Source organism: Chelonia mydas, chromosome 2 (genome assembly GCF_015237465.2).
Source record: "Chelonia mydas isolate rCheMyd1 chromosome 2, rCheMyd1.pri.v2, whole genome shotgun sequence".
Classification (NCBI taxonomy): Eukaryota; Metazoa; Chordata; order Testudines; family Cheloniidae; genus Chelonia; species Chelonia mydas.
The window spans coordinates 162,615,415-162,642,406 of NC_057850.1; the positions used below are offsets into that span (position 1 = coordinate 162,615,415).

The 26,992-nt window shown below is 37.9% G+C and overlaps 1 protein-coding gene and 1 long non-coding RNA gene across 7 annotated transcripts; one reads left to right on the plus strand and one right to left on the minus strand.

Moving 5' to 3' along the window:
• LOC122464628 lies at window positions 1-11,783 on the plus strand. The gene is made up of 3 exons (XR_006288827.1): window positions 1-141; window positions 757-839; window positions 11,465-11,783. It is a non-coding gene; the product is annotated as an uncharacterized LOC122464628 (long non-coding RNA).
• Window positions 1,119-26,785, minus strand: C2H7orf57 (chromosome 2 C7orf57 homolog). Of its 6 annotated transcripts, none has more exons than XM_007061352.3 (10): window positions 26,566-26,723; window positions 25,885-25,948; window positions 23,203-23,400; window positions 21,920-22,028; window positions 21,608-21,767; window positions 14,616-14,660; window positions 8,521-8,621; window positions 6,823-6,959; window positions 4,437-4,608; window positions 1,119-2,267 (listed from the first exon to the last, which is right to left on the minus strand). In XM_007061352.3, exons 2-10 carry the CDS (start codon window positions 25,937-25,939, stop codon window positions 2,198-2,200), a joined length of 1,047 nt encoding a protein of 348 aa, XP_007061414.2. In that variant the 5' UTR covers window positions 25,940-25,948; window positions 26,566-26,723; the 3' UTR covers window positions 1,119-2,197. The 6 variants fall into 6 exon arrangements, with proteins under 6 accessions (XP_007061414.2, XP_037745892.1, XP_037745891.1 ...); XM_037889964.2 differs by having other exon boundaries at window positions 4,594-4,608; window positions 26,566-26,714; XM_037889963.2 differs by lacking the exon at window positions 14,616-14,660 and having other exon boundaries at window positions 26,566-26,785.
• Between the last annotated feature and the right edge of the window lie 207 nt (window positions 26,786-26,992).

Sequence of the window (26,992 nt, forward strand, 5' to 3'; positions counted from 1 at the left end):
AGTTTACAATGCTGTTTCAGCTGACAAATGCTGAATTCCCAGGATGTGGCTTGGAGAAATTTATATGAGTGTATGGTTCTACAAGATTTTTATAAAGCTACATAGAGTACTTATTCTCCTGAATGCTTTGTGGAGCTACAGGTAGGTTCTACAAGAAGTATGGCATTTTGTAATTGACCATATCATCTGTCCATTATAAAGCAGGAGCTCTTATACAAAATATATACCTTATTATATTACCTTTTTGAAATCCTGATACAGAACTGTCCACAATCTCCCTGCTAAACGTAAACAATTTCCACACACAAATTCCCTTTCTCCCAAAGACACGAATCATTATGGAGAGGCAGTAGCCTCTGCATGGTTCAGGTTGTAACAAACTTTCATTATAAAGTCTTATTTTAGCATCCCTATAATTTTGGGGATGTGTTTGGGCCCAAAGTTTCCACATTTACTCTTAATGCAAAAGAATTCTGCAAAGCAGGAAGAAAATGTGTCAACTATTTTTGATTTACAGGTCGTAAAGAAATTGCCCTGAATTTGAAATTCTGACTTTCAGCTGACATTCTTTGTCTTCCTCTTTCTGAGAAATAGCTTGTTACTACCTTTTCAAATAGTTAAATCTCTTGGGAAAATTCATGCATTTCTTTATGCTTAATAGGAATGTGTTTGCTTATTTGCGAACGTTATAAGATTTATTTAAGCACTTGGGTTTTGTAAATAATGTGATAAGTACAATGTTTGCCATTTATTTAGAAACCTGAACCGGTGTTTGAAATGACAAGTGAAGTCTTGATCCCACTGACCTGAATGGCAAAACTCCCACTGTCTTCAATAAGGTCAGGATTTCTCCCTAAGTTTTTTGGTTTTGAATTAGTAATAGGCCCACTTTCATAATAGTGTCTAACCAATTTTCATACCAAACTAATTTAAAAGTATTGCTAAATCAATGCAAACTAATTCAGAAAACACTGTATTCAGACAGATGCTTTTTTGGTAATATGACTTAAAACTTTTAATTTTGGATTAACAGATGTACAATGAATGGTGAGTATATTCTGAAAAGGAAATAACCAAATTAACATTTCAATTGTAACAATTTTTGGGGTTTTTTTTCCCCCACAGTACAAAAAGAAATTTCTTAATGAACCAAATCTAAAATTATGTCCATTCTCTAGTGGAATCTACTCAAACAGATTCAATGTTTGTATGGCTTATGGGATTCAAGGGACAAACCCTAATTCAAACAGACAAAAGTAAATGTGAAAATGCAGTACTGAAGATTGTTAATACGTCCCAGCTTTCAGAGTAACATCTTTACCATTAATATGCATTGCTATTTCAAAAATATAACCTTTTTTTGCTTAATATGAACCAACAACATAGAATTTTCTTGACCCAGTCAAAATTACAAGACGTACAAAATTATTAAGACTTTAAAGGCTTTAAGTGCAGACAGCATGCATTGCTCAGATCAGTCTCATTGTTTGCGCTATTGAACAACTTCCAGTGATGCAAAACATGCAAAACTATGACACATGATGCTACAGGATCTGCTGAGTTGGTCCTGTTCCTGCAGCAATGCCACTGATCAACCAATTCTTATGTAGCAGGTGCAGTGCCGCAGTGCTGTAAGAAAGCCGTAAACCTGGTCTAAGAGTTTTTGTACCAGTATAACTTTTCAGTTGGGAGTGTGAGATTTTATCTAAGTAGTTATACCAGTACAATCTTTAGTGTAGACACGTTTACATCAGTATACTTTCTCTTCCTTTAACGGCATAACTGTGTCCACAGTACAGGGGATTGTACTACTTTAACTATACTGGTACAGTATTTGTGTGTAGACAAAACCTTAGTAAAAGGCAAATTGATGGTAATGGTGTAGTACTAGTCTGGTGGAACCAGTGATAATATAGGCTTCAATTTGTATGCTGACATGACATTAAAACCAGACCTAGAAGTATACTGCAGTAGCTATTGCCTACACTGTAGAACTTGCTGGAGTGAAGCACTGAATCAATTTCATCTCTGGTGTAAAGCTACTGAAGTAAATGAAGTTGTACCAGGGATGAATTTAACTACAATGGTTAGATACATGTAATTAACAAATATCAACCTATAAACATAGGAGCCTGTTTCATAAGCCATATCATGCTTTACTGTTCTTGATGCTCTTTTTAAAATATTAATATATTTATTACATCTCTGAAGCTGCAGCTTTTACTTGTTGTCTGTTGGAGTCAATTCGGGCTGGGATGTCTCTGAACCTGCAATACAAAAAATGAGAGACTAGATGACAACTTCTGACAATAAAACAATGTGGCCAAATGCTAACCTTTCACTTGCAAAAAATACCTACAAAGTCTAATACTTCTATATCTGTAAGTGACCGGGAGAAAAGACAATGCTACATGTGAAGTTTGCAATGCATTGCTGCTCTCTGACCAAGAATCAATGCCCTGTAATGCTTCCTTATCCATTGCTCACTTGTATGCATCCTGTGTGGTGGAACAGTGGCAAAACAGCATCAGATATAGCAATGCTCCACACATGAAGCCAGCTACAGAGAGAAACTAACTAAGACCCTGATTCTGCCAGTTCTATGTGGACAGACCCTAGTGCATTTGCGGAAGTCAATGGCCAGTGGAGATGCCTAGCTGTAGATCCGCCACTTCAGCTGTACGATGCCCCTAAACTACCTCTGCCCGTGAAAGCACGAAGGGAGCCCAAGCAGAGCTGAACTCCATTTTTTGTGGAAATGTACACTCCCTGTGAGGGGCCCCCATATTCTGATATTCAACTGTTCAGCAGAATCACAGTAGCTGTGCTCCATTTGTGAAGCTCCATACCCATTAAGGAGGGGGAAAAAATTTATAACTTGATTGTAATGTAAATTTACAATCCTACTCAGTGAAAGTCACTTTAATTGCAGAAGAGCTCTACATTTGTAACCCTCCAGCCCCACTTCTATATACAAAGCTCACTCATAATACTACTGTTGCTAACTGTAACAAGAGGAGGAAGGGAACAAGATAAAAAAATAAAAGACAGGGGAAAAAAAGTTTGGGGTAGGGGAGGTAAGGATACATAGAAAAAGGTAAGTGCTAAATACAAAAGTAGAAATAATCGTCCAAACATTTGTATCCCATATAATTTTCCAACCGATTATTATGTGGAATACCAAAATGAGAAGTAAAACAGCAATAGGTGAACTTTAATAGCTTAATACCATGCAATAAAACAGTTTGTCCTCCCATTCTAACTAACCTTAGATGATATGGAATGGGTTATGTTTCATGTGGGAGATTTACATGATCACAATCTAGGGAAATTTCAACGCCTGTGCCCTTTTAGGTATTTCTTTGCATAGTTGTTACTCAATTTAAAGTTGCAAATTAAAAACACTTCATTCTCACTGTCACTGCACATAACTCAAACAAGACCCTTAACAATTTGACATAACACCAATTGGCTAACTACATCACCGACATCTTGCCATCTCTCTCACACACCATGGAACTCCAAAATCTAGATACTTTCTGGCAATTTACATAACACCAGTCAATGTGGTGGGTGTTTACACGGACCTGTCAGTTTATGAAGTTAGTACTTTGGGACTGTTACAATTTAAGGATGGTGCTGTAGCCATTAACCTAACTGGCACCCAGTAAATGTGCACAGCAATTATAGTGGTAGTATCCTAAGTTCTAAATTATAACGTTGCCAAGCCTGAGCCTTGTTGTGAAGTGGGAAGAGATGTACTGCTTCAGCATCACTGACTGGCAGTACTAAGCCTTTGAAAGAGTGTGGGAGATGGAGGGGAGTGGAAGAAGGTACCGCAAACAGTCCTCCCAATGCAATTCTATCAGCATGGTTGATGTTTAAATTCTATTTGAAGTCACACTATATAAATTAATTAAAAAAATAAAAAATAAAATGAAAAGTGAGAGAATCAAACAACTAGCCATTACCCTGAAATTTCTACATCATTGAGACAACATCTAGTCACACATACCTTGAGTCAGAGCTTGGCAGGTTAAGCTACCTACCTAACCTGCCTCAGTTTCAGATGCACTACAGTAAAACAAACATTAAAAATTAAAACCATGCATGTTCTGAGACTCAACGTATGTGCCTTTCCTTCATTTCCTGAGATGCTCCTTCCTAGGCTCACACACAAACCTGCTTCTACTGAAAAAATTAAGTTGGAAATTTAATAATGCAGTATCTTAAATTTCCACATACAGAGACCCCAATAGTTGAAAAATTCAGGAAGAAGTGTTCTGTGTTAAGTAAAATCCAAAACCAAGAGTAATAAAAACATTAAATGTTTGTGTTAGGGGAAAAGTTTTTAGGTTGCTTCGTTGATTAATGAAGTCTTTAATTCTCTAAAGACAGCAATGGGTTCTGTACGGATAGGGACTGGGGTGGCATACATGTTGAGTTTGAAGAGTGACTTCTTAGGTGGGGCACCTATTTCAGGTCCAGATTGAGATCTGGGTTCATCCTTTATTTTTGCAACAGTTTTTCTTTTGAATGACAATTTATATTTTTTAGCTTTCTGCTTCTTTTCTATTTTCTTCTGGTACTCACTTGGAGGAAGAGACTCTGCAAGAAATAATGCAGAAAGAACACTTTACTAAAGATGCCATAATAAAAATAACAGTGCATAAAAAAAACTGATATAGCAAGTTTTAAAATTCTTAAACCAACCTAAATCAATTACCTGTCTCTAAACCTATTTATAATTACTGGCTCTGTGGATGAGGGGAAAGCAGTGGATGTGTTGTTCCTTTACTTTAACAAAGCTTTTGACACAGTCTCCCACAGTATTCTTGCCAGCAAGTTAAAGAAGTATGGGCTGGATGAATGGACTATAAGGTGGATAGAAAGCTGGCTAGATTGTCGGGCTCAACGGGTAGTGATCAATGGCTCCATGTCTTGTTGGCAGCCGGTATCCAGTGAAGTGCCCCAAGGGTTGATCCTTGAGCCGGTTTTGTTCAATATCTTCATTAATGATCTGGAAGATGGAGTGGATTGCACCCTCAGCAAGTTTGCAGATGACACTAAACTGGGAGGAGAGGTAGATACGCTGGAGGCTAGGGATAGGCTACAGAGGGCCCTAGACAAATTAGAGGATTGGGCCAAAAGAAATCTGATGAGGTTCAACAAGGACAAGTGCAGAGTCCTGCACTTAGGACGGAAGAATCCCATGCACCGCTACAGACTAGGGACCGAATGGCTAGGCAGCAGTTCTGCAGAAAAGGACCTAGGGATTACAGTGGACGAGAAGCTGGATATGAGTCAACAGTGTGCCCTTGTTGCCAAGAAGGCCAATGGCATTTTGGGATGTATACATAGGGGCATTGCCAGCAGATCGAGGGACATGATCGTTCCCCTCTATTCGACATTGGCGAGGCCTCATCTGGAGTACTGTGTACAGTTTTGGGCCCCACACTACAAGAAGGATGTGGAAAAATTGGAAAACATCCAGCGGAGGACAACAAAAATGATTATGGGACTGGAACACATGACTTATGAGGAGAGGCTGAGGGAACTGGGTTTGTTTAGTCTGCGGAAGAGAAGAATGAGGAGGGATTTGATAGCTGCTTTCAACTACCTGAAAGGGGGTTCCAAAGAGGATCAAACTAGACTGTTCTCAGTGGTAGCAGATGACAGAACGAGGAGTAATGGTCTCAAGTTGCAGTGGGGGAAGTTTAGGTTGGATATTAGGAAACTTTTTCACAAGGAGGGTGGTGAAGCACTGGATGGGTTGGGGATTTTGAGGGGGGCAGGCAGTGGGCGGGAAGTGGGAGGGGGCGGATAGGGGGCAGGGCCCAGGCTGTTTGGGGATGCACAGCCTTCCCTACCAGGCCCTCCATACAGTTTCGCACCCCGATGTGGCCCTCGGGCCAAAAGGTTTGCCCACTCCTGGACTAGAGAGATGTTGTAAACAGCTAGTAGGATGGTAGGGAGTCTAGCCAACTTGGGGGAAGAGAGGGGGGGGAAAGGTTACATGAAATGGAAATGAACTGTAAAAGTCTGGTGGTCCAAACTATATTTTTGTATTTAGTATCAAATAATAATGGTTGTGTGTCAGTGAATATGTAGCTTACAGATTACCATATAATTATTAATAGAAGATTTCTTGAAGTCAATCGTTGCTTGTGGATGTTGCTCACTTTAAAACACTCAAATACACAAATAATAATGCTATATATTTGTAGTTTTATGGAACAGTGCATGACAAAGTGAGATTCTAAAGCATGAGCACTGCATAGCTGTGTTTTATTTGTTGTTGTTGGATTTTTTTCACCCTAACAGTGTTTCTTCTAAACCTCCAGACTCAAAAGCAGACAGGAATTAGTTTTTGCATAATGACACTGATTGATCTACCTATCATACCGGTGTTTTTTGCTGTGTTTGGGATGGAGATTTCAGTAAAGAACTAAGAGCCAAGTTCTATGTACCCAAGCCAGGATCCAGAAGAGTATTTAAACATTTGCTTAACTTTAAGCATGTGATTGGACCTGTCTCTTCAATCTCTTAGATAAATAAAGCAAGCAGAATTTAGCCACAAGATAAAGCCAAAGCATACTTTCACAACTTAAAAGATATACAAAGCCACTGACAACTTTGCCCTTACAATTAAAGTCACATGTATTTTTTAAATTGAGCCCGTATTGGATTAGTTAGAGCAAAATAATAAAGTCAGTGTAATCATATTCAAAAGTAAGATGTGTGAGCGGATAGAGCTAATATTGGTTACTAACTTTAGATAACTGCTAAATTAAAGAAAAAAATAGTCACAATACACTTCACCTTCAGGCTGCTCATTATTTTTTGAGGTTTGCTGAATCTTTTTCTCCCAGTCATTACGCTGCTGAATCCAATCATCCCTGTAACCATTGCTAATCAGTTTGCTGAAGTTTACTGGTTCGTTGTTTTTCTGACCAGGCCTATACAAAAATAAATAAATACAAATATATAATCAGACAAGAGTTCAGAAATAAAACATAAGAAAGAATTGGCAGCAACAGTTTTATTTTACAGAAAAGAGAGTGGTATCTTATACCAAGTTCTTTTATATGCAAGTAAATAACAAAAACAGAAATGTCATTTATATTTATTTTTCCCAGAGGTTAATTAGCATAATATGAATTTAACATGCTTCTTATAAAATGTCATAAGGTTTGCATAATCAATCATAAATAACCACTGTTTTTTTATCATCATTAAGAGACAAAATTTTGTAGTCCTCATTCAACAAAACTCAATTAATGAGAGATTTGTGTGATCGAGGGCTGCAAGATTTGGCCCTGTAGCAGAATGGTAAAGTGAGATGAAAAGGGTAATTCATGTCAGTAATAGAGAAGTAAAGTAAATAAAGTCATTAAGTTCAAAAACTAGATTCCTAAGCAATGTTAACTCTAAGGGTGTATCTACACACATTTTGGTGTGAGCCTCCCAGCCTGGGTCGACAGACTTGGGCTAGCGGGGCTCATACTAGCACTCTAAAAATTGCTGTGCAGACAGCGCTTTTAAATTGCAGTTCAAGCTCTGAAGCCCACGGAGAGGGGTGGGCTTCAGAGCATAGGCTTCAGTCCGAGCGGCAACGTCAAAGCACTGTCTAGAGAACTGTTTTTAGAGGGCTAGCCTGAGTCCCATTACCATGTCTACCGACCCAGACAGGCAACTCACTCTAAAATGCTGTGTAGAAATACCCAAAGTTACATAAATGTGGCATTTTCTATTCCCATTTTTGCTGTTAAACATATACATAATGTTTTTGTTCAAATTATTAAGCATAGATTATAAAATATATTGGGACTACACATTTATTCCTTTATGTTTTATAATAATTAAAGTAAGTATTCTTTTAACAACTTGAAACCATCTAATTATACACATAGCTATTTGATGTAATCGCATGTTCCTATCAGTTACCCTGGTTCTCCCTCTTATAATTTGTTACACCACTTGTTTCTCGTCTTAAATTAGATGGTAAACTCTTCAAGCGAAGATGGTAACTTAATGTGTCTACACAGAACCCAGACCAAACATCAGTCTCAGTCTTAACTGGATTCTTTGTGCACTACTTTAGTACAAATAGTGATAATGGACATTATGGTCCATTCACTGCATTGCATTGAGAACCAAAAACAAACACTATTTTAAAGTCTTGTGTTTTAAAAACACAACAACAAAAAAGTACTGGATGTACACAATAAACATCACTGTAGGAATCTAAAAGTTTGGAATGTACTGACTTATATGTGCTTACTTTTTCAACTTTGTAGTTACATTTAATGGTATATCCTAAAAATTAAACAACATGACTTAAGTTATTTATAAAACCATTTTAATATTTCAGATAGTACATGTGCTAGCCTGAGAGTCAAGGTAGCTCAGGCCCATTACAAATATAAGCCCTGATCCTACAAACATTTATATAGGTGAGTAAAGTTAAAATGTTTTCAGAATCATGGCCTTAGTTAATACAATGTGTGTGCTACTTACATAGGTGGAAAGTAAAGCCTATTTCCCCCATGGAATTCCTTATTTGCAATAGAGGGTTGTATTCGGTTTGGGTATTTGGGGTTTATAGCAGGAAGCTTTACCTGTGTTAAAGAAAACATTGTTGTTAAATTAGGCTATGATTAAGGAAATATACATGATCAGGGGACATCAGAAAAAGGGATTACTTTGGTAGCTCTAAATATCTTCAGTATCTGCACAATTCAAGGTACAGTATTTCTAGCAGTAAGTTTAGGGAAGTAAATGATAAAACTGAAGAAAATTAGGTAACCTTATTTATTTATCACTAGTTATATTAGTAGGCTTTTAAGTGACACCACTAATAAATCTGCTGAGCCATAAGCATTTCTCCCTGACAAAAAGAGTTGTAGTACATTTCTAACTAAAACGAAGCTGCCAAATTAAAATTTAGCAGTCAAAGGTTCTCATCACGGCTCAGTCCACTGCATGGAAGAAATGAAACAACTTTGAAGTAAAATCCTGGTCCTACTGAAGTCAATAGCAATGCTCCGTTTGATTTCAGTGGGGTCAGGTTTCATCCCTAGTTTAAGAACCACTGTCCATTTGGTTAAGAAACAAGGTCTCCCAGACAGTAATAAATCCATTGTACTATATTATTCTGAGGTGAAAAATTCCAAACAGATACACTGAAGGTGGCCTCAAAACTGAGCTTTTGCCCTCTTTTCTTAATTATGTACAAGGAAGACCTGAAAGGTAGTGGTTTTTAAATTCTGCTTGTTTATTTACACTGCAAATTCAGGTTCAGTCTAGCATAGAATATTCTTTGATACTTGGAGACCTAGTGAAATGGTCACATCAAAAGAGCCAAGAGAGTAAACAATGAGTAACTAAAGAGAGATAGGAATCTTAATCGGACTGTTTAAAACTGTTTGTATGTTTTAACATCTTTATCCAAAATGTTAATTAGTTAAAGGAAGTCTTTGTTAAAGTTTCGATACCCTTGCCCCTTCAATTAAGGAGTTGAAGTCAAAATAAATATCCCCCAAATGTCTCAGAGGTTCTTCAACAATAATAGAGAAGACCAAACCTGACTTTTCCAATAGTTCTAAGGTTAAAAAACATAGAAATAATGTTTTAAAACATTCTTTTAAGCTTCCTTTATACATCATAAATAAGCTAAAAATGGCACAAGCCCAGTATTTAAAGGTCACCTCTAAGAATTTTTAAAATCTTCTTTGTGTATTCTTTAGATTATTAGAATCAAAATTATATTTGAACATATTTTTATCTACTAAAATATCTTATGTACTAGTTGAAAGTCAGAGTTACCATGACATTCCAACACACCAGAAGATATAGATATAATCACTGCTATCATATTATTACAAAAGCTTCAAGACTGGATGATTAGAAGTGAATTTTTTTTTGCTATATAAATTAGCTGTATACTACTGGGCATAGAGCCATACTGTATTAAGTTGGATCTGATCATTACAAGAAGACTACATATAAACCATTAAAGTACAAAATAATAAATAATATTAGTAATTGCAACAAGGTTGCAACCCTTACAATATATTTTATTTTTGTATTGTAACATTCATATGAAAATATAATTGAAACACTTCCAAAACAAATGCAGCTCATTCTTCTAAATGGAGGTTGCAGGTAGCCTGTGCAGATGTGATATGAGATGAGTGAAGACGAGTGCAATAAAAATGTGAAATGATTGAGCATGTACTAATTAGGAGGCCAGTGAAAGACAAGATACAATGAGAGGTGGTGAGGAGAGGAGGAAGAGGAGAGATGAATATTTGTTGAGTCTGAGGAACTGGATCATTTCCCCTGCACCTCTATTTTATGGAGGACACCTAAGTCTAAGATGGAGCTTTTGTACTGATTCTGAACTGGAAAGACCAGGGGTGAAATCCTGGCCCCCAGTAAATGGAAAAACTTTCAACGACTTCAGTGAGGCCAGGATTTCACCTAAGGTGATGGATTGCAGCATCTGGTAACAAGTAAGATGATGGGGTTATTTCATTGTGGACAAAATGACCCTTGAAGAGTTGGGGCTTAAAAAGATGAAGAGATGGGAGATACTGTTGTTAAAATGAAAAAAAGTTTACATGAATACTAGTTTTATGTTGCGGTGTCTTTTACCCAGACCTGGGAGTTGTAAATTCTAGTGGTTTAGAATCAATCAGTCATTCTCCTACACTATCAAGTACTGAAAAATTGAGGCTCAGTTTTTCTAAGTAATTTGTTTGTGCCTTATATTTCAAAGTAATATGCTTAGGTGCAATGAATCTGTCTTATTGTTGCCTTCCTCTATCTCCATTACCAGCATTGTGAGTGTTTTTTTATTTTTTTATTTTTATCAATTTAAATGTTCAATTGCACAAAATTATGTTTTAAGCATTATTTTAATTTTTATCAATTTAAATTTTGACAGTTGTGGGAAATTATGCAGGGTCACATAATGAGGGGGTCAGACAATAATTATTTAATGACAGTAGACATTGAGATTCAAAAAGTTAAAGCTTTATAACAGTTAAAACACAAACTGTCAACATCACAGCTCAAAATATACAAAATAAATAGCCTTAAATCAATCAGTATTTTTCTTACTTTGCCTATCTGTAAATTTTGATTAGTATTGATGGAAATATTTTTTCATTGGTATGTGTGTATATGATGAAAACAACATATATTGAAATTTGCTGATAAAAATCTAATCCTCCCGACCCTACACAGAGAGTACCACAGAAACAGTTTGATATGGTTATGTATATTATGAACAGCAGATGGAAAAACAATACGTAACAGGAACATAAGATGGAAAAAAGAGAAGCCTAAACAATTACAAATAGTAGGACAGGGAAAACAAAGTAAAGAGGTAGGCATAACCCTACTGCTTTTGATTTTTATTAATCATTTTTTATTTGTCTTGAATTTCAACAAACAGCCACATTGCAGCTGAAGGCCAAGGCATAATTCACTGAAGTGTTTCCTGAAGCTTACTTGATTATGGACATGAGAAAACTAAAAAGCTGTTTTGCCATACTTATTGTGTAGTCTTGTGCTCAGACTGTGATCAAGGCAGATTCTCATATTTTCATAGTTAATTTTGATTCTCATTTTATATGCATTTCATGGGAAAACATGAAACAAATTGTATGTAACCATAGATTTCCTTAAATTACAAATGAAGTGCAGATCTCGGTTTCTCAGCTAGAAAACAGCTCATTCTTCATCTTAGGAAAATCTAAATAAATTGGGATAGATGTTGGATTTAAGTTCAAAAATATAATTCTTCTCTTCTCTATGAAAAGTTTTTCCAGCTGCCTTTATGCTAAGTATATATGAATAATCTGAAAGCCATTCAGGCAGCTAACCCACTTGGAGAAAACAGCTGTCTCCAGGGCTTCTCAGGCAACAGCCACCACAGCAACAACTCAAAGAAGCCAGACTAGAGAGAATGCTATCGGGGGCAATGAAGCCAAATGTCACTTACTTTTTGCTAAGGAGTACAGTTATTTACATTACTAATAGCGCAAAGTTCAAGCTATCACGTGGGTGTAATTTGTAAAGTCATCTTTGTAAAAAAGCCAGAAATGGCTGAGAAATTTTAAAAAATGGAGGTTTACAAACTGAGAAACCCAGTGACAACCGAATGTGGTGATATTCTAAACAAAACAAGCTCTCTGCCATGCTTGCAGCTGTTTCCATTGCTTCACACTGACTGAACGGACATCATAGGTTTCAGAGTTAAGTTTGGGGGTCATTGTGTGTACTGGTTCTGTTGTTGTATGGGTGGCTGTGTTGATTTGTGTGTGGATTGTGCTGTGCTGGGAAATTTCTGTTGATCTGTGATAGTGGGAAATGTGTGTTTGCGGTTGTTGTGTGTGCTGGTTGTGTTGTTGCGTGCTTGGTTTTGAAGAACTGTGGCATTTAGGCCAAAGTAACTCAACATCTGTTCAGTCTCTCTCACACAACCAATGAAGCTGTTGCATGAAAATTAGCTATATAGTAAGGGTGGTGATTGGTTGAGTTATCTCTGATATCACAGTGATCTAGGACTCTTGGTATGGCATAAATAAATGCCTTGCTGTAGCAGGGATGTAATTCATAGAAGTCATAATGGCTGAGAACTTAAAAATTGGATGGGAACATTCTGCAAAACCTAATGATGACTGAATCTGGTGATATTCTGAACAAAAAAAGCTCTCTGTCATGCTTATAGCTGTTTTCATCACTTCACACTAACTCTACAGCCATTTTAGGTTTCAGAGTGACAAATTGTGAAAATCATGGAATCTTATTACTGTATATAGCTACAATATTAAAAGCTGTGTAACTGTGGTTCACTATTACTATATTTTAAAGTCTTTTTATGCAACAGTGGGTCATTTATGCACATTCCAGTGTAAAGTGTTCCAACTTTTTTGAAGAGAAATTGACAATTAAAAAATGCTGTAAATAAATACATTTCTTTACCTATGTTTTTAAAAGCACCATCAATTACTAAGTAAAATATATTTTTAAATGCTCACATTTCATTATTTACGCTCCGCTTATTTTTGCATTTTCCTTAGCAATGAAGTTGATTCCAATGGGTGAAATTCCTCTCTGTGTAGGATGTCAGCACAAAATTTATATATCATTTCAGTCTGAATAAGTGGACCATAGGCCTTGTGCTAGCCTTTTGCATAGGAGTGTATTTCACATTCAGGTTCTTAGTTTCATATATTACCTGGGACTGATTGTTTAAAAACAATTGCTTTCACTGAAGTTTTTTAAAACTGTGGAGGTGAGTCTACTGGCCTTATATTTTATAAAAATGTGTCAGAAGCACTTAATTTTCCTCGGAATAAAGGATAAAGCAATATGAGGAAGCAAAGAAATTTTAAGGTATCTATACATGAAACCTACATTTTATTCTTAAACCTTTTTGCTGTTGCTTCTCATATGCTCATATTGTAAATAATGACCTTTCCTATGTGTTAAATAAAAATAGATGAATTTAAGATTTCTATTTTTAGTAACAAGAATGAGAGAGGAAAGAAAGCTGAGTAGTTAAAGTAGTTCAAATAAAAATCGGTAGTAATATTGCACATCTCTGTGATTTAGTGTTAAAGCCCTATTGAAGTCTAGGAGTTCTCAGATTACACTTTAGAGCTTTTTAAAACTAGTTTTTAAATTGTATGATGTGTCCTGCTAACTATATATAGGAGGATTCTGACATAATTTTACTACTGAGCTCAAATATAGTCATGGCAGAAAACCGGTTTCGTCTTCCAAGGTAATGGAGCAAGTCCAGTAGTTCACTTAGGAGCTTATTCTGAGTTCCACTGCATATCAGCTGGGAATAAAAGAACAAAGATAGAAAGGGCCAAAGCACAGAACTGGTACACAGGAGATTTGAGTTTTAGTACCAGCTGTGTCACAGACTCCCTTAGGGACTTGAGCAAGTCACTTACTCTCTGTATCCCTGTTTTCCTATCTGTAAAACTGATGACAATGACTGCCTACTTTACAGGTGGTGAGGCTTAAATCATTAATTTTTATAAAATGCTTTGAGGTCCTTGAAGATAAGGCACTGTAACAGTGCAAAATAACTATTATAAAGCATGTCCAAAAAAAGGAAGAAGATTGACTGAGTGACAATGATCAGGTTATCCTTTTAAAAAAATCTTTTTAACCTTTGATACTGAACTTAGTTTTTAAAAAAGTGTTAGACAATTGTAATTATAACCACATAGCTACATCTAAATCTTGTATAAAAGTGATTTAAAAATGCATAATTCCCAAGAAGCTGTTTACAATACAATGTAAACTGTCCTGTACATAACAAAGTTAGCAGATGAGATACTAGGAGATACGTTTTAAAAAAAAGAAAAGAAAGCAAGAGTAATTTTAGCCCTAGAAGAAAGAAATTTTTAGCAAAGAAGTTGAGACGGTCAAGTGCAGTATTATAACATAGATTAAGTCTGCTTTTGGGAACAATACTTTTTGGAAAGCCAATTTATACTTTTGGACAGTACTGTAAAATGATTACTGCATGAGGCAAATTTCTTTTCTGTCAAACCACACCCCTATTTTAGTGATATACGCACCTCTTTTGTGTTGCCCACATGGACCTCAACTTGAGCAGCATTTTCCTGATAGGAGAATTAGTGAATATTGTAACTTATGCAAGAGACATGATTTAAGATGCTTGCCTTTTGTAAATTGCAATAAATTTTACTGATAGTTGTTGCAAAATTTGACCTGCAGGGTATCACAGCTAAAAAGGGGGAAAGAGACCAGCCCTGGAAACATTGTATCACTGCCTTAGGGAAAACTAATCCCACTGAAATACCCTTGCATACCTCTCAATCTGCCAATGCTCAATTGTGAAATAATGGCAAGGAAGGAGCGTGAGGAAAAGTTACATTTCAGGATGGTTATGTTTAAAAAAAAAAAGTCAGTACCAATACCTAAATGTCAAATTTCAAAGATTCAAAACAATAAGGCAGCATGATTTAGTGGCTGGGGAACTACACTAGAAGTGGGAGGCTTGGGTTCTATCCTCAGCTCTGTCGCTGACCTAGTGTGTAATCCTGGGTAAGTCGGTTCATCTCTTTGTACATCTGTTGGTCTTCATTGCCCATTTAGATTGTAAGCTTTTTGGGACAAGATGTGTGTCTTTCTATGTGCCCACACAGTGCCTAGAATAACAAGACTCCAATTTTGATTGGGACAGTTGGGTGCTACTGTAATGAAAATAATTAATAATGTGTTAATCCCAGTATGCTGTTCATACTCTGTTCAGCATCTCTTTCCTTTAAACTTTGATTCCATGATTTCTTAGCATTCCTCATGCCTAATCAATGTGAGGTCATCATGGATGAAATCTAGCTGGTTTAATTCAATTTATAATATGAAATCTAACTAAAATTGAAAAGATGCTGGTGGCGGAGAAACATATTGAAACGCTGATGGATATTACGACTGCTCCTTCCAATGAACAGGTAATGTTCAGACTATTTCTAAATGGTTCACAGTTTCCAGGTCTTATTGGATCCTTCATTACAGCTTCTCTGATGTAGGCCTCATCACTACAATACATGTTTTGGTTATTTTCATGTTGGACTAAGGTAATGTGATGTACTTAGGGTTACTGTTAATAACTACTTGAAACCATCAGTATATTATAGCTAGCTATTCACCTTTTAAGAGGCAAAATCCATGTGAACATCTAATACCAGTGTTCCATGCACTGATTTTCAACTTTCATCTGGGTGCAATTTAAGGGCTTTAAAGATAACCAACCAGCATCTTTAAGTCCCAGGGCCTAGCTATCTCAGAGACAGGAAAAATATATATTTTGTAATTCTGCTTCTCCAAAAATACCACTTTGAAAGATTCTCAATCCTGGGTCTTAGCCTCTTACAATAAGATCGGTGGAACTCTGCTAGCTCTTAGGCTTTTGACCATTAAAGGCAGTAATAGCAGGGCTGAGAATGTTTCAGGCCTTAACTGGTTATCATGCATCAACTCCACTCAAGTCCAAATCCTCCTCTCCAAATAGTTCACTTAGTTCTGATTGCATAAGATGTGAAGCTCCTACTAGCAGTAAACCAGAACAAGATGATTAACATGATAAAAAAGCATTAAATAAAAATGAAAGAAAAGGTACAAAGTGAAAGACATCTCAAAAGATAATCGGTAAACTCTGAATAGAAGTAGGTGATAGAGAATCCTACAGCATATCTTCTGAGAAAAAAAGAATTATAAAGGTAAGTAATTTTTTCTTTAAAAATATAATCTATACAGGATTCTCACTCCTGAATAGTAAAAATTTGAGGGATGTCTGCCCCATAGAAAAATAATTCAGCTGCCACGATAAGGCCAATGCCTATAATATGACCTAGGAAAGTATAATTTTTTAAAATAAATACATATAGAAGGCTACCTCTCAATAAATAACATCAGATATAATTCAAATCTTTAGAATCAATGACTAGTCAAGAAAGTTGATATAAAAGTTGGCTAACTGAAAATAAGAAACAAAAATATTTGGGGATGGGTGAGGAAGTTTGGCCACCTCTATTTGTGAATAAGTTCTAGGGCACTGAACTATTGAAACTGAATTACTTCTTGAAACCAGAATACAAGCAATAATTATATGTAAGTATGCACAGAGATCACCATGTAGCTGCTACATATGTCTGTGATGGAAACATTCCTGAGGTAAGCAGTGGTGATCATCTTATCTTGGATAGAGTATTGACATGGTTTAGCTTCATGTCAGCCAGGTCATAGTAATGAGAAATGCAATCACACAGAACTTGAAGAATATTGGCAGGACAATATGCTAGGTAAGGTGGAACTCCAATATCCCATTGGAGAGGAAATGAAAATGAGTCTGTAGCAATACCACGCCCTTATGAAATTTGGCATAAGGCAGTTCAGTCACTACAGCCAGAAGCTTACTTAATCTATGAGCTGAGGTCACTGCCACCAGAAAAATGAAGTTCCATGTAAGAAATTCTTCTCTGTAAATTACTTTAGGGGTCAAGAGAACACAAACCACCTGCCTGTAGACACCTTGCCTACAGATCTCTATCATGACTGGAGCTACCAAGTTAGAGAGAGAGGTCTGGAAATGGGATGGAACAAGGTGTCCCCGTTCTAAGTGATTATCTGAGGCCAGACTCTCAGCTTTATTGGACTGAATTTGGCCATCTGCAGCAGAGCTGAGCACCTTATTTGTCTGAATCACCAGGAAACGTAAGATAAAACATAGTCTCGTCTAAGGTCTGCCATTAGCTTTATTACAAATGGGATCAGGTGGAAGGCATAAAGGAGCTTCTCACCCCAGGGGATGGAGTTGTCACTTGCTAATGTGGTCCTTTCTTGGTGTCATTCATAAAGGACCAGTAACTTCTTGTTCCAGTAAATGCTGAAGAGATTCACCTTCAGTGTAGCCCACTGAAAGGTCTGACCCCCCCCCCCACACACACACACAGTGATACAGAGACCACTCATGAAGATCTGTCATTGTTTGACTCAGTATGTTTGTGATCATATTATTCTTCTCTGCTATGCATATGACAACCAGGATTGTCTTGAGACAGAATGCATTTCCACCTGCAAGGCTTCTGGATACAAGAAGCCCTGAGTCTCACACATCCTAGTGCCCTTCTCCAATATAGAATGTGGTGGCCTGCTTCTATGTTTGAATCAGGATCACCTTTTGGAGGCATTTTGAAGTTCCATACAGCATTCAGGATTAGAGCTGTCTGAAATTTTTTGGATGAATAGTTGATTTGCTAAAATATGCAGTTTCAGTTGACCTAAAACTATTTGCAAATTTGAAGCAAATTGATGAAATGAAAAAAAAAAAAAAAAAAAAAGGAGGAAACCTCCTTATAAAGGTTACCCCAGTGGTTAGAACCCTCACCTGGGCTGTGTGGGAGACACAGGGTCAATTCCCCTTGTGATGGGGTGTATCTACCCCGCACTGACCCAGCTGGGGCTAACTGCACATTGTGGACGAAGAGGCAATGCCCCCTCACTCCTGCTGGGCAGGCTCAACCTGAAGACAGGATAGAAAAGAGAGTGACCCAGCTCAGCTTGGGCTGACTGAGGAGAAGAGTGAATGTACGCTGCCAGCTCCTGCCAGGGAGTTACTGGAGCTAAGACTGTGAAGGCCGAACCAGTGAGATCAACAGTGAAAACCCCATTGACCCTGGAGGATGAAAGCGAGCCAGAAAGCCAAGGTCCCCAGGAGAACTGACAGAGCAGGAACCAAGGGTAGGAAGTGACCTAGGAAACGTGACTGTTAAAATAGGAAACTGAGCCAAACTGCAGACCACCGATTTCACAGGGCCCTGGGTTGAGACCCTGTGGAGAAAGGTGGGCCTGGGCCTCTACCCCACCCCACACCTACCACAGGGTGTGGGCACTGCTTAGGGACTTTGGTCGTTAGGCCATGCTGCCCCAAGAGCAAGAGCATGGACTCTGGCCAGTAGGCTGCAATGCCCTGCTTTGTAGATTAGGACAGCAATACCTACTCTAGACACTTGATTCATAACCCCTTATTGTGGCACGCAACTGGACACCCTGTGGCACTCTTCCTCTGCCTTATATGGAGCAGGAATTTGAACTGGGGTCTACCCCATTGCAGGAGTACACTCTAACCAGTGGACTATGGGATATTCTAGTGTAGAGTTTTCTCAGTCTCTCCTGTTGAAGCTGTTCCACTTTGTATGAGTAGTCATTAGAGCAGGGACTTGAGTCATCCACAACCTATGAAAGTGCTCTAACCACCAAGCTATAGAGTCACTCTCTCACTCTTTTCCTGGACCAGTGACCATTCATATTCATTTGCTGTGACAATTCATATTAATTCACATCACATGCTTCCAGATGTCCTAGTGACACATATAGGTGAGCATAGCACCAGTGAAGAGAGAACTGAAATCTTTAAGGACTGAGCTTTGTTCACTTAAATGTTTTGAGTCTTAAAAGTACCAAGAACCACCTTAGCAGAATATGGCTTTTGAAAAAAATTGCAAATTGTACAATTGTATGATTGACATGGAACTTGAACACAATTTTTGGCAAGAAGCTTGAAGCTCAACAGTGTAATACTGTCCTTAACATTTAAGTGAGGGGGGATGAAGGTTAAAGAAAAGACCTCCCAGGCCCCAGTTTTCCTGGACATGGCAACTGTCAGAAACCCATCTTTCAATATCAGGAATAAGAGTTTCTCACAATTCAAAAGATAGAGACACAAAAGGTTGAAGAATCAGCAGTAGAGCCCAGAAGGGAACAGGAAACCTCCGGGGTAAAATGTTTTTGCACTTGCCCTTAAGGGTTTCTTTCTATGACTGCAGCAAACAACTTTTGTACCCTCAAGAATTGTGCCTAATGATTCTGAACTTTAAAATGGCACTTTGCTTTCAAATTTTTAAACCAAAGATTGTCCTGTTTCTGCAGAACCTTAGCTCTACCCTAGCAGCTAACTACAAATTATCGAAAGCATCACCATAAAATAAGGAAATGGAAGACTTATTGGAAATTTGTTTAAACAGCATTAAGAACCATTTGTAAAAGTTCAACTATATAGATTGCAAGGCCAAGAAAGTAGAATAAAAATTATTTCATGATGTTCTCTCCATTTTATTTACTAGAAGAATCTGTAGGAAGGAGAAAATATTTGGTAGGAGGGCATTCTTAAACAATAACAAGATAGAAAATCCTTATGAGAAGGGGGCAAAGAGGTAAAAGTTGCTATGAAAGTGGGGCATGCCATGATATTTCATGTTAAATGGAAAATTCTTCATAACTGCCACCAGAAGAGATTCATGAACAAGCAGAGAAAAAACTCTTGAATCTTCTGCAGCCAAGACATTTTCTTCAGTAAAGGCAGACCATTTCCCCAACCTATACGAATAGTGTTTGGATTGTGTAACCCCTCAGAAACACATTCTTCCAACTTGTCATAGAAGTCAGATATGTGCTCGCCCTCCTCTTTAGGGCCTAATTCATCAAGGTACTTAAAGCAGAAAAATCCTGAAGGAGAAAGCTGGAATGACAAATGCATGAACCAAGGGCTCTAGGGAGGACAATCAGGTAGGAAGCAAAATAAAATTTAAACTAGAAAGAGTTAAGTGGTCAGAGATCATCTTAGATATCTTAGGGCATTTAGCCTATGGGAGTTAGTTTTTAGATTTAGCATCTTTGGGTCAAATTCAGCAGTGGTGAAAATGGTGGCATAAATTGCATGTTGGCCCTCCACAGATTAGAAAGCAGGTCTAAGTAGCATAGTGTAATGTATTCCAATTTCAGATTCAGTGGAGCTACAAATTGAATATAAATTACTGACTTGGCATGCTGTGGACCAAATTCTGGTCTTGGTAAAAATAGGCCAAACTCCCTTTGGAGTTAACTTGTTATGCCTGCTCACCCCAGGAATAAAGTTGGCCCCAGATATGTTGACAATAGTGGGGTCATAAGCAGGAGGATCAGGGGACCTGTTTTATCTTACACCATCCTGTTTTCATCCTTTTAAAAAAGAAAAAGCTTCCTCCCCTGTTTACATCACCTTGAAATTTAACCAGGAGGCTTCCTTGGGAGCTTAAGCTTCTATTTTAAGTATTGGTTATTTAAGTCTTCTTGGGGACTGGATAGTTCAGGAAATAAACTTCATGTCTCTAAATTATTATCTAAATTACAATGTAATCACCTGACAAGCATTTGATTGCTTATGTGGACTGGCAAGATGTTCCCTGCCCAATTCTGTATGGACAAACATCATTACAGGAGCCCCAATTCCCAACTTCACTAACTAGTACTTTCAGCACAATCCAAGGGAATTTCGCCCAAATTTTCACAAGTGACTTAGGTTTACAACTTGAAATACGTAAAGCCTGATTTTCAGAAGTACCCCCTTTGACTTGAAGAGAAGTGTTGGTGTTCAGCACCTTTGAAAATCAGGTCCCAGGTGTCCGAAACAAAGCATGAAAAAAATTGATCACCCAAAATTAGTGAACACGTAAAAAAAAAAATTAGGCTTTAACTGCCATCACAGATCGTTTCAGCCAGGTCAAGATCAATCCAAACTAGAAGGATAATGTGTGAAAAATTGCAGTAATGACTGCTTGTGCTGTACCTATTTTGTGGATAAATGGAGGCTATCTGTTTCCAGAACTGGTACCACAGCACTTTTCAGAGTATTTCCTCAATTAAACTAAACAAAACCCAAATAGTACACCTGAACATTCACCTGTGTCTAACAAGAAAAGATCTGGAGTAAGGCCCATATTGGCAGAGAGTGAATAGAAAATAAACTACATTATGAGAGATGATTGGAGAATATTTCACTTTAATCAACTTTGCAGTACACGAAATGTACAATGTGATTGGAAAATGTATTCCTGGTACAGTATGCTGAAACAAGAACACTTCATGACAGAACTATGTATTTTAAATCACTTCTGTAACTTCAGTACAAAAATGTGTTGTTCTAATGCATTGCCATTCCCCTTAAGAAAAAAAAAAAAACACCTAGTTTTTTCAGAAGTTTTACACCAAGAAGAAAGTCTTTAAATCGTACCTTTTTTTTCTCTTTGTTCTCCTTGTCCTCAGCATCCCTCTGCCAAATACTTTTTATATCAAAATCAAAAGGCCCTCTTTTTGTTTCATAGTTACCATTGAGCTGATCAGACTTAAACTCTTCATGAACCATGTAGTCAGGCATTGAGGAAACATGGGCTCTGTAGACCAAGATTTCACAATTATTTTTCCTATATTATTTCTCTGTTGCAAAGGTATTAATTCAAAGTCTAAAACTTAACAGACTAACAAAAGGAAAATACAGTAGGTTATAAAAAGTTACACAGCCTCCATGGAATCATAGCATACTTACTTAGATTCATCATCTGTTGGAGGTTTACTGTGGTGTGTATACCAGTCAGGTGCAGCATAAGATACTGGGGATGTTTTTCTTGTACTAGGTGTAAAATGTTTCAACAAATCTTAAGTTAAAAAAAAACAGATACATTAATGCTGTAGTATTTTCCATGGTTATAAATGAATATTTTTATGTTGCTGTTATCTTTTACTAAAATTTTTATAAAAGAAATATTTCTATTTGTAGCCCTTACTGAGATTCAGTTTGGACAATCAGAACTTTCACTACTTTTTAATCCGAATAGGATAATCACCAGCAGTGATTACCCACAAGGCCAGCAAGTGGCAGTAGTTTTGAAGGTCTGGCCAATTAATTTTTCCAATATTATTTCCAATACGGTATTTCAATTATATCAAGCATCTCATTTTACATATCTTGACATATAGTTATATAATACAGTGCCTGATAATACATGTGGATATATTTCTCATTTTACAGACTGGAAATCATTGAAACTCTGTGGCAAAGCTATGTCCATTTAAGTTTTTCACATCTTCAATTAACTGAAAACAAAATATATGTATAATAATAAAAACCATTTACTGCAAAAACTGAAAAGTAATTTTAATAAAACCTTTACAGACTTTTTCCAATTTTATGACAATTTCCTTTTGGGATTAGACCATTCCCCCCACCCCCAAGTTTCAATGCTAAACGTATATATTTACAGTTATAATAAACCTTCCAAAGCTCGGTACCCAGGTAGATGTTTTCTCTGTTAAACACAAAATAAATTGTTCAGATCCCCAGGTAATGCAGCTAACCTGCCAAATAATTTATACTATAGTTAGAATGTATCAGCATTAACATACCCAGGTTTTATCATAAAGGTCTGGCAATGTTCTAAATTCAATTTAATAGGAATAGAAAAAACATTCTGGATCAGATGGAATATACTTTAAGAGCTAATCAATGGATTTTAGCCTAACAATAATATTTTAGCCACGAAAGATAAAGGAAGGGCAAAAGCTGGAGCAGAAAACAGTTAAGACTCCAACAATGAGGTATTGGGGTTATTGCAATGTGACATTAGACTATAACGATTACATTTACTGATAAAGATTTTTGCATTGTTTTCTTGAGGATTCAACATATTTCAACAACATACAGCATTTCCCTTTCTATAGTTTCCCCAGAAATGTGTCACTTTTAAAATTGCTGGAATAGTCTCCAGTTATCGTTGTCAAATTTTTAAGCTCCCCAAACCACAAATAATGCTAAAATGAACTGTGGTTCACCAGGTCGGCCTCCTTGCTTTGCCAGCTTTACATATTCTGAGTCTGTGTCTTTGATCCATTTCCTGCGGCTCCCAAATGTAATTTCATTGTGATGCTCTCCGAGGTTGCTCAGACCTGGGATCTGAGATGGTGGAGGGATTGGAATTTCTGAATTCACAGACTTCTCTGATCGTTTCAGTGGAACATGGTAGTACCATTCTATAATCATTATGAAAAAAATATTTAGGTTATACATTTACTGATAACATTACTGTGTCAAAGAGCAGATGTAATAATCAAAGTCCACATTAAACTACAGAGTAACATACTATATTTTATGAAAGATGTAACAGAAATGAAATGCTCACTAAGGAGAAAATAATAAATACTTGATACTTCTAGGTGATCACACAAAAACTGTGATACCACTGTAGAGCCTTGTTTAAAAAGCCTTTAATGTTGTTTCAAATTGTCACTACAACTGTCCTACAATACAATGTTATTATCTTTCCCATTCAGAGAACTAGGTTAATGGATGCCGAGATCAGTAAAATGCAAGAAGACAGCAGTGGAAGGCATTAATTTTTTGGTGACCTTTCCTCCTTCAACTATTAACAAAAAACACTTAAATGCATTCCTACTTTTCTGCGATCAGCTCTTTACTTGTTTAAGTTAACTACTGAAATATAATCTGAAGAAATATAATGATTAAATTAAACATAGCCCTAGAGAGTAAGCCGCTTTCACAACATACCTAATTTCTTCTAATTTAAGATGAGTTCCAAACATTGCATGGCTGAGCAATATTTCAGTGCACTAGAACCAGTCAGGTTAAGTCATTTGCTGGACACCTCTGCATACTGCTGACGTGCTATTTTAAAAGACAACCTGAACTCAAGTCAGTTTCAAAAAGTTAGCTCGGAGTAGCTGGATGTACTACATCTGCCCTTGAATCTGACTCCCAAATTTTGTAGTTTTACACTCACATTTTCCCTTTGTTTTTTTCAAATATTTCCACTCCCATTATTGTAGCAAAGACCACACAAATAAAGGAAATGGACGGCTGACTAGGTGGGAAAAATGGTTAAATGGAATACACATAATTGTGCTATCAAAGCACAAAGTAAATATACAGAACAAAAGAGAAGATTTTTATTTACTCACCTTAAATTATAACATTCTGAGGTGTTACTTATAGCAAGTGTAGGTAAAACATTTTCAGAGAGAACTGTGGTTTTTAAGTTAACAGGTTCTCTATAAACAGATATTCCATTGAAATCAGTTAATATATTCCATGTAATGGCAATGGAAAAAGTGTATAAATGATAATTAAAAAACAAAAGAGCTTTCCTTAGTAGCAGAGGCAAGAAGCATTAGATTGTTTGCGGGGGTTTTTCCACCACACTTTCTCATTGGTCCACCTGGAATGGGATGTTTTCATCCATCAGGAACCTTTTCATCCTAATTAACTTGCTGGATAACTACCAACTTGGAACCCTACCTTATTCAAACATATTTGTTGTGTTTTTATTTAATACTTTAAGCCCAGTGAGAGTTTTCACAGTTGAATTACAAACTCTTTAAAATTAGTTTATAATGGAAAATGCCAATGGCCTACCCATTAGCAACAGAAACAGTTTGAGACCTTCTGGGAACCTCCTGTAAGAAGGACCTGTGACCCCAACTGAACAGGCTACCCTATGTTCTGATTTATAAATCAAAGCGTGAAATTTTAAAGCTGGTTTTATCTCAGTTGAGTTTCTCTCAGGCAGCATTGGGGAAGCAGAACATCTGCATGATTTAGAAAGCAACAAAATAACTCTTGGTATGGAAAGAGTAAAGGGTTCAGTCAGGAGCAGCAAATAAAAATCATGCTCAAATCTGTAGGAAGCATTTCAAGAGGACATACGGGGGGTGGGTGGGCACAACCCCATTATGTACCTTGGAATCACCCATAAATCCTTAAAACTCTGTTAATAAACTAGAACTCAGAAAACACAAATTACTGATTTACACGAGAAATAACATTCCATCACTATAAATTTCACACAAACCACTACATTAAAAAAATTTAGTTAACTTAATCAAAATAAGTTTACTTCCTTCTTTCACAATGCTATTTATAAGAAAAAATTATTTTTAAATCTGAGTTGACTAGTTTTCATGAAAAGTGCTGGCTGTTGCTGGGTACTACAGCATGCAAAACTCAAGTTTAGGAACAACCTTGGGTCTTTAGGCCAGTACTCAGGCATGTGCTGGAGATGATGTCATGATGCCCAGGGGCAGATAAAGTCACTTGGTAAAGTGCATCTAACTAGCTGGATTATAGTGTGGCATTAGCTTCTGCCTTGAAGCAAGAGAGGGGGGTGTTCCAAACAAGGAAACCAGAAGAAGGCCAAAATGGGAAATGGTGGTTTCCTCACATTGGTGGGGTTGAAGAGCATCTCAGATTCCTGTCTTGAATATCTTGTGTGACCAAGACAGAAAGAACGCAAAGGAAATTCCACTATCAGCTTCATCCTTCCCTCCAAAATATATCAAGGATTACGGTATTATGCATGTTCCCCGCAGCATAAAATGCTGATATAGTAGGTAGTATATGTGAAGGCTTCCTTCTTAGGAAGCAAAGGCTTCATTTCATTTTTCAGACCTGAGACATGTCAAAATGTACATTTACATACAGAGAGCAAACAGTATACTTGCCACAAGAAGCGTATCGGTTGGGGGGTCCAGAGGGCTCTTTACTCATATTCCTCATTCCTCAAGCCTATATGAAGGAAGGGACAAAAAAGGGAAAAATAGCAAAAAAAAATAGTTATCACTGAACAGGAGTGTAGACAACTTTTTTTTTTTTATTGAGGCAGGGCTAAAGTTAAAAAATAATAAAACAGCAGCTGTTGGATATCGCTTCAATTTGTAGCTTTGTACCAAAATTAAGTCTGTCCACTTTTAATTAAGTGAGATAAACAAACTTCTGTTCCAGGCTCAGTGGTTCCTGATTTGTTGTTCTTTCTGAGGAGTTAGAGCCCCTCCAAATCCCCTTGTATTTGCCCCTGTTTAACCAGATGGTGAATAACCACCACCACTCCCCCGCCCCCCCGAGCTCCTTAGACTCCTGGTGCCCTACAACAGCCTGGCCATGATCAGCATCAGGCGGGGGTCCCCCGAACTAAAGCAGCACCTGGGCAGGGTGGGATGTGGCCTGGAAGCCCCCACCCCCAGCAAGGGAAAGGGCTCAGCTCTGCACCCCCCTCCCCACCCGCGCCCAACCTGGCACCCACAGACACGCCACCCCCGACGGACAGACAGACACCCCCACCCCCTCAGATACCCCTACCCCTTGACAGACACGCCTCCCCTCCCCCCGCTTTCGGGGTCCCTTACCGGGAGTGCGGGGGGGGGATGGGGGCGGGAGGGGGCACGTCCCCTTGGAACCCGGCTCACGCGCGCGCTGGAAGGAACCGACCCAGCACCACGCCGCCTTCCGCGACAACCACAACAATCCCCGTTTCCATGGCAACGGGGACTCTTTCAGGGCCACGCGTGGCGGAGGCGGGACTCCAGGGGCCGGAGGGAAGGGACGTGGGCGGGCCCGCGAGCCGCTGCAAGCGCCGCGCGCGCGAAGGGGCGGGTGAGCGAGTGAGTGACGGGCACGCGCCCCGCGGCAGGACCCCCGCCACGCTGGACCTTTCCCTCCTGTGGGTGCAAATGACACTCAACCCTTTGGTCCATGAGGTGCGGTGCTGCCCAGGATTGGCATGCCTGACAGAGTTGGGGGCCTGAGTCAGGGGCTTTCACATTTTCTTGGGGT

Bases quoted from the DNA above. Each gene is read 5' to 3' on its own strand.
- C2H7orf57 (XM_007061352.3), bottom strand. From the start codon at position 25,939: ATGAGGAATATGAGTAAAGAGCCCTCTGGACCCCCCAACCGATACGCT. The intron at 21,768-21,919 runs GTAAGTATGCTA...CTTGGTCTACAG, and splicing joins CCAACAGATGATGAATCTAA to AGCCCATGTTTCCTCAATGC. The intron at 2,268-4,436 runs GTATGCCACCCC...TTTGTATTGCAG, and splicing joins TCACTCTTCAAACTCAACAT to GTTCAGAGACATCCCAGCCC.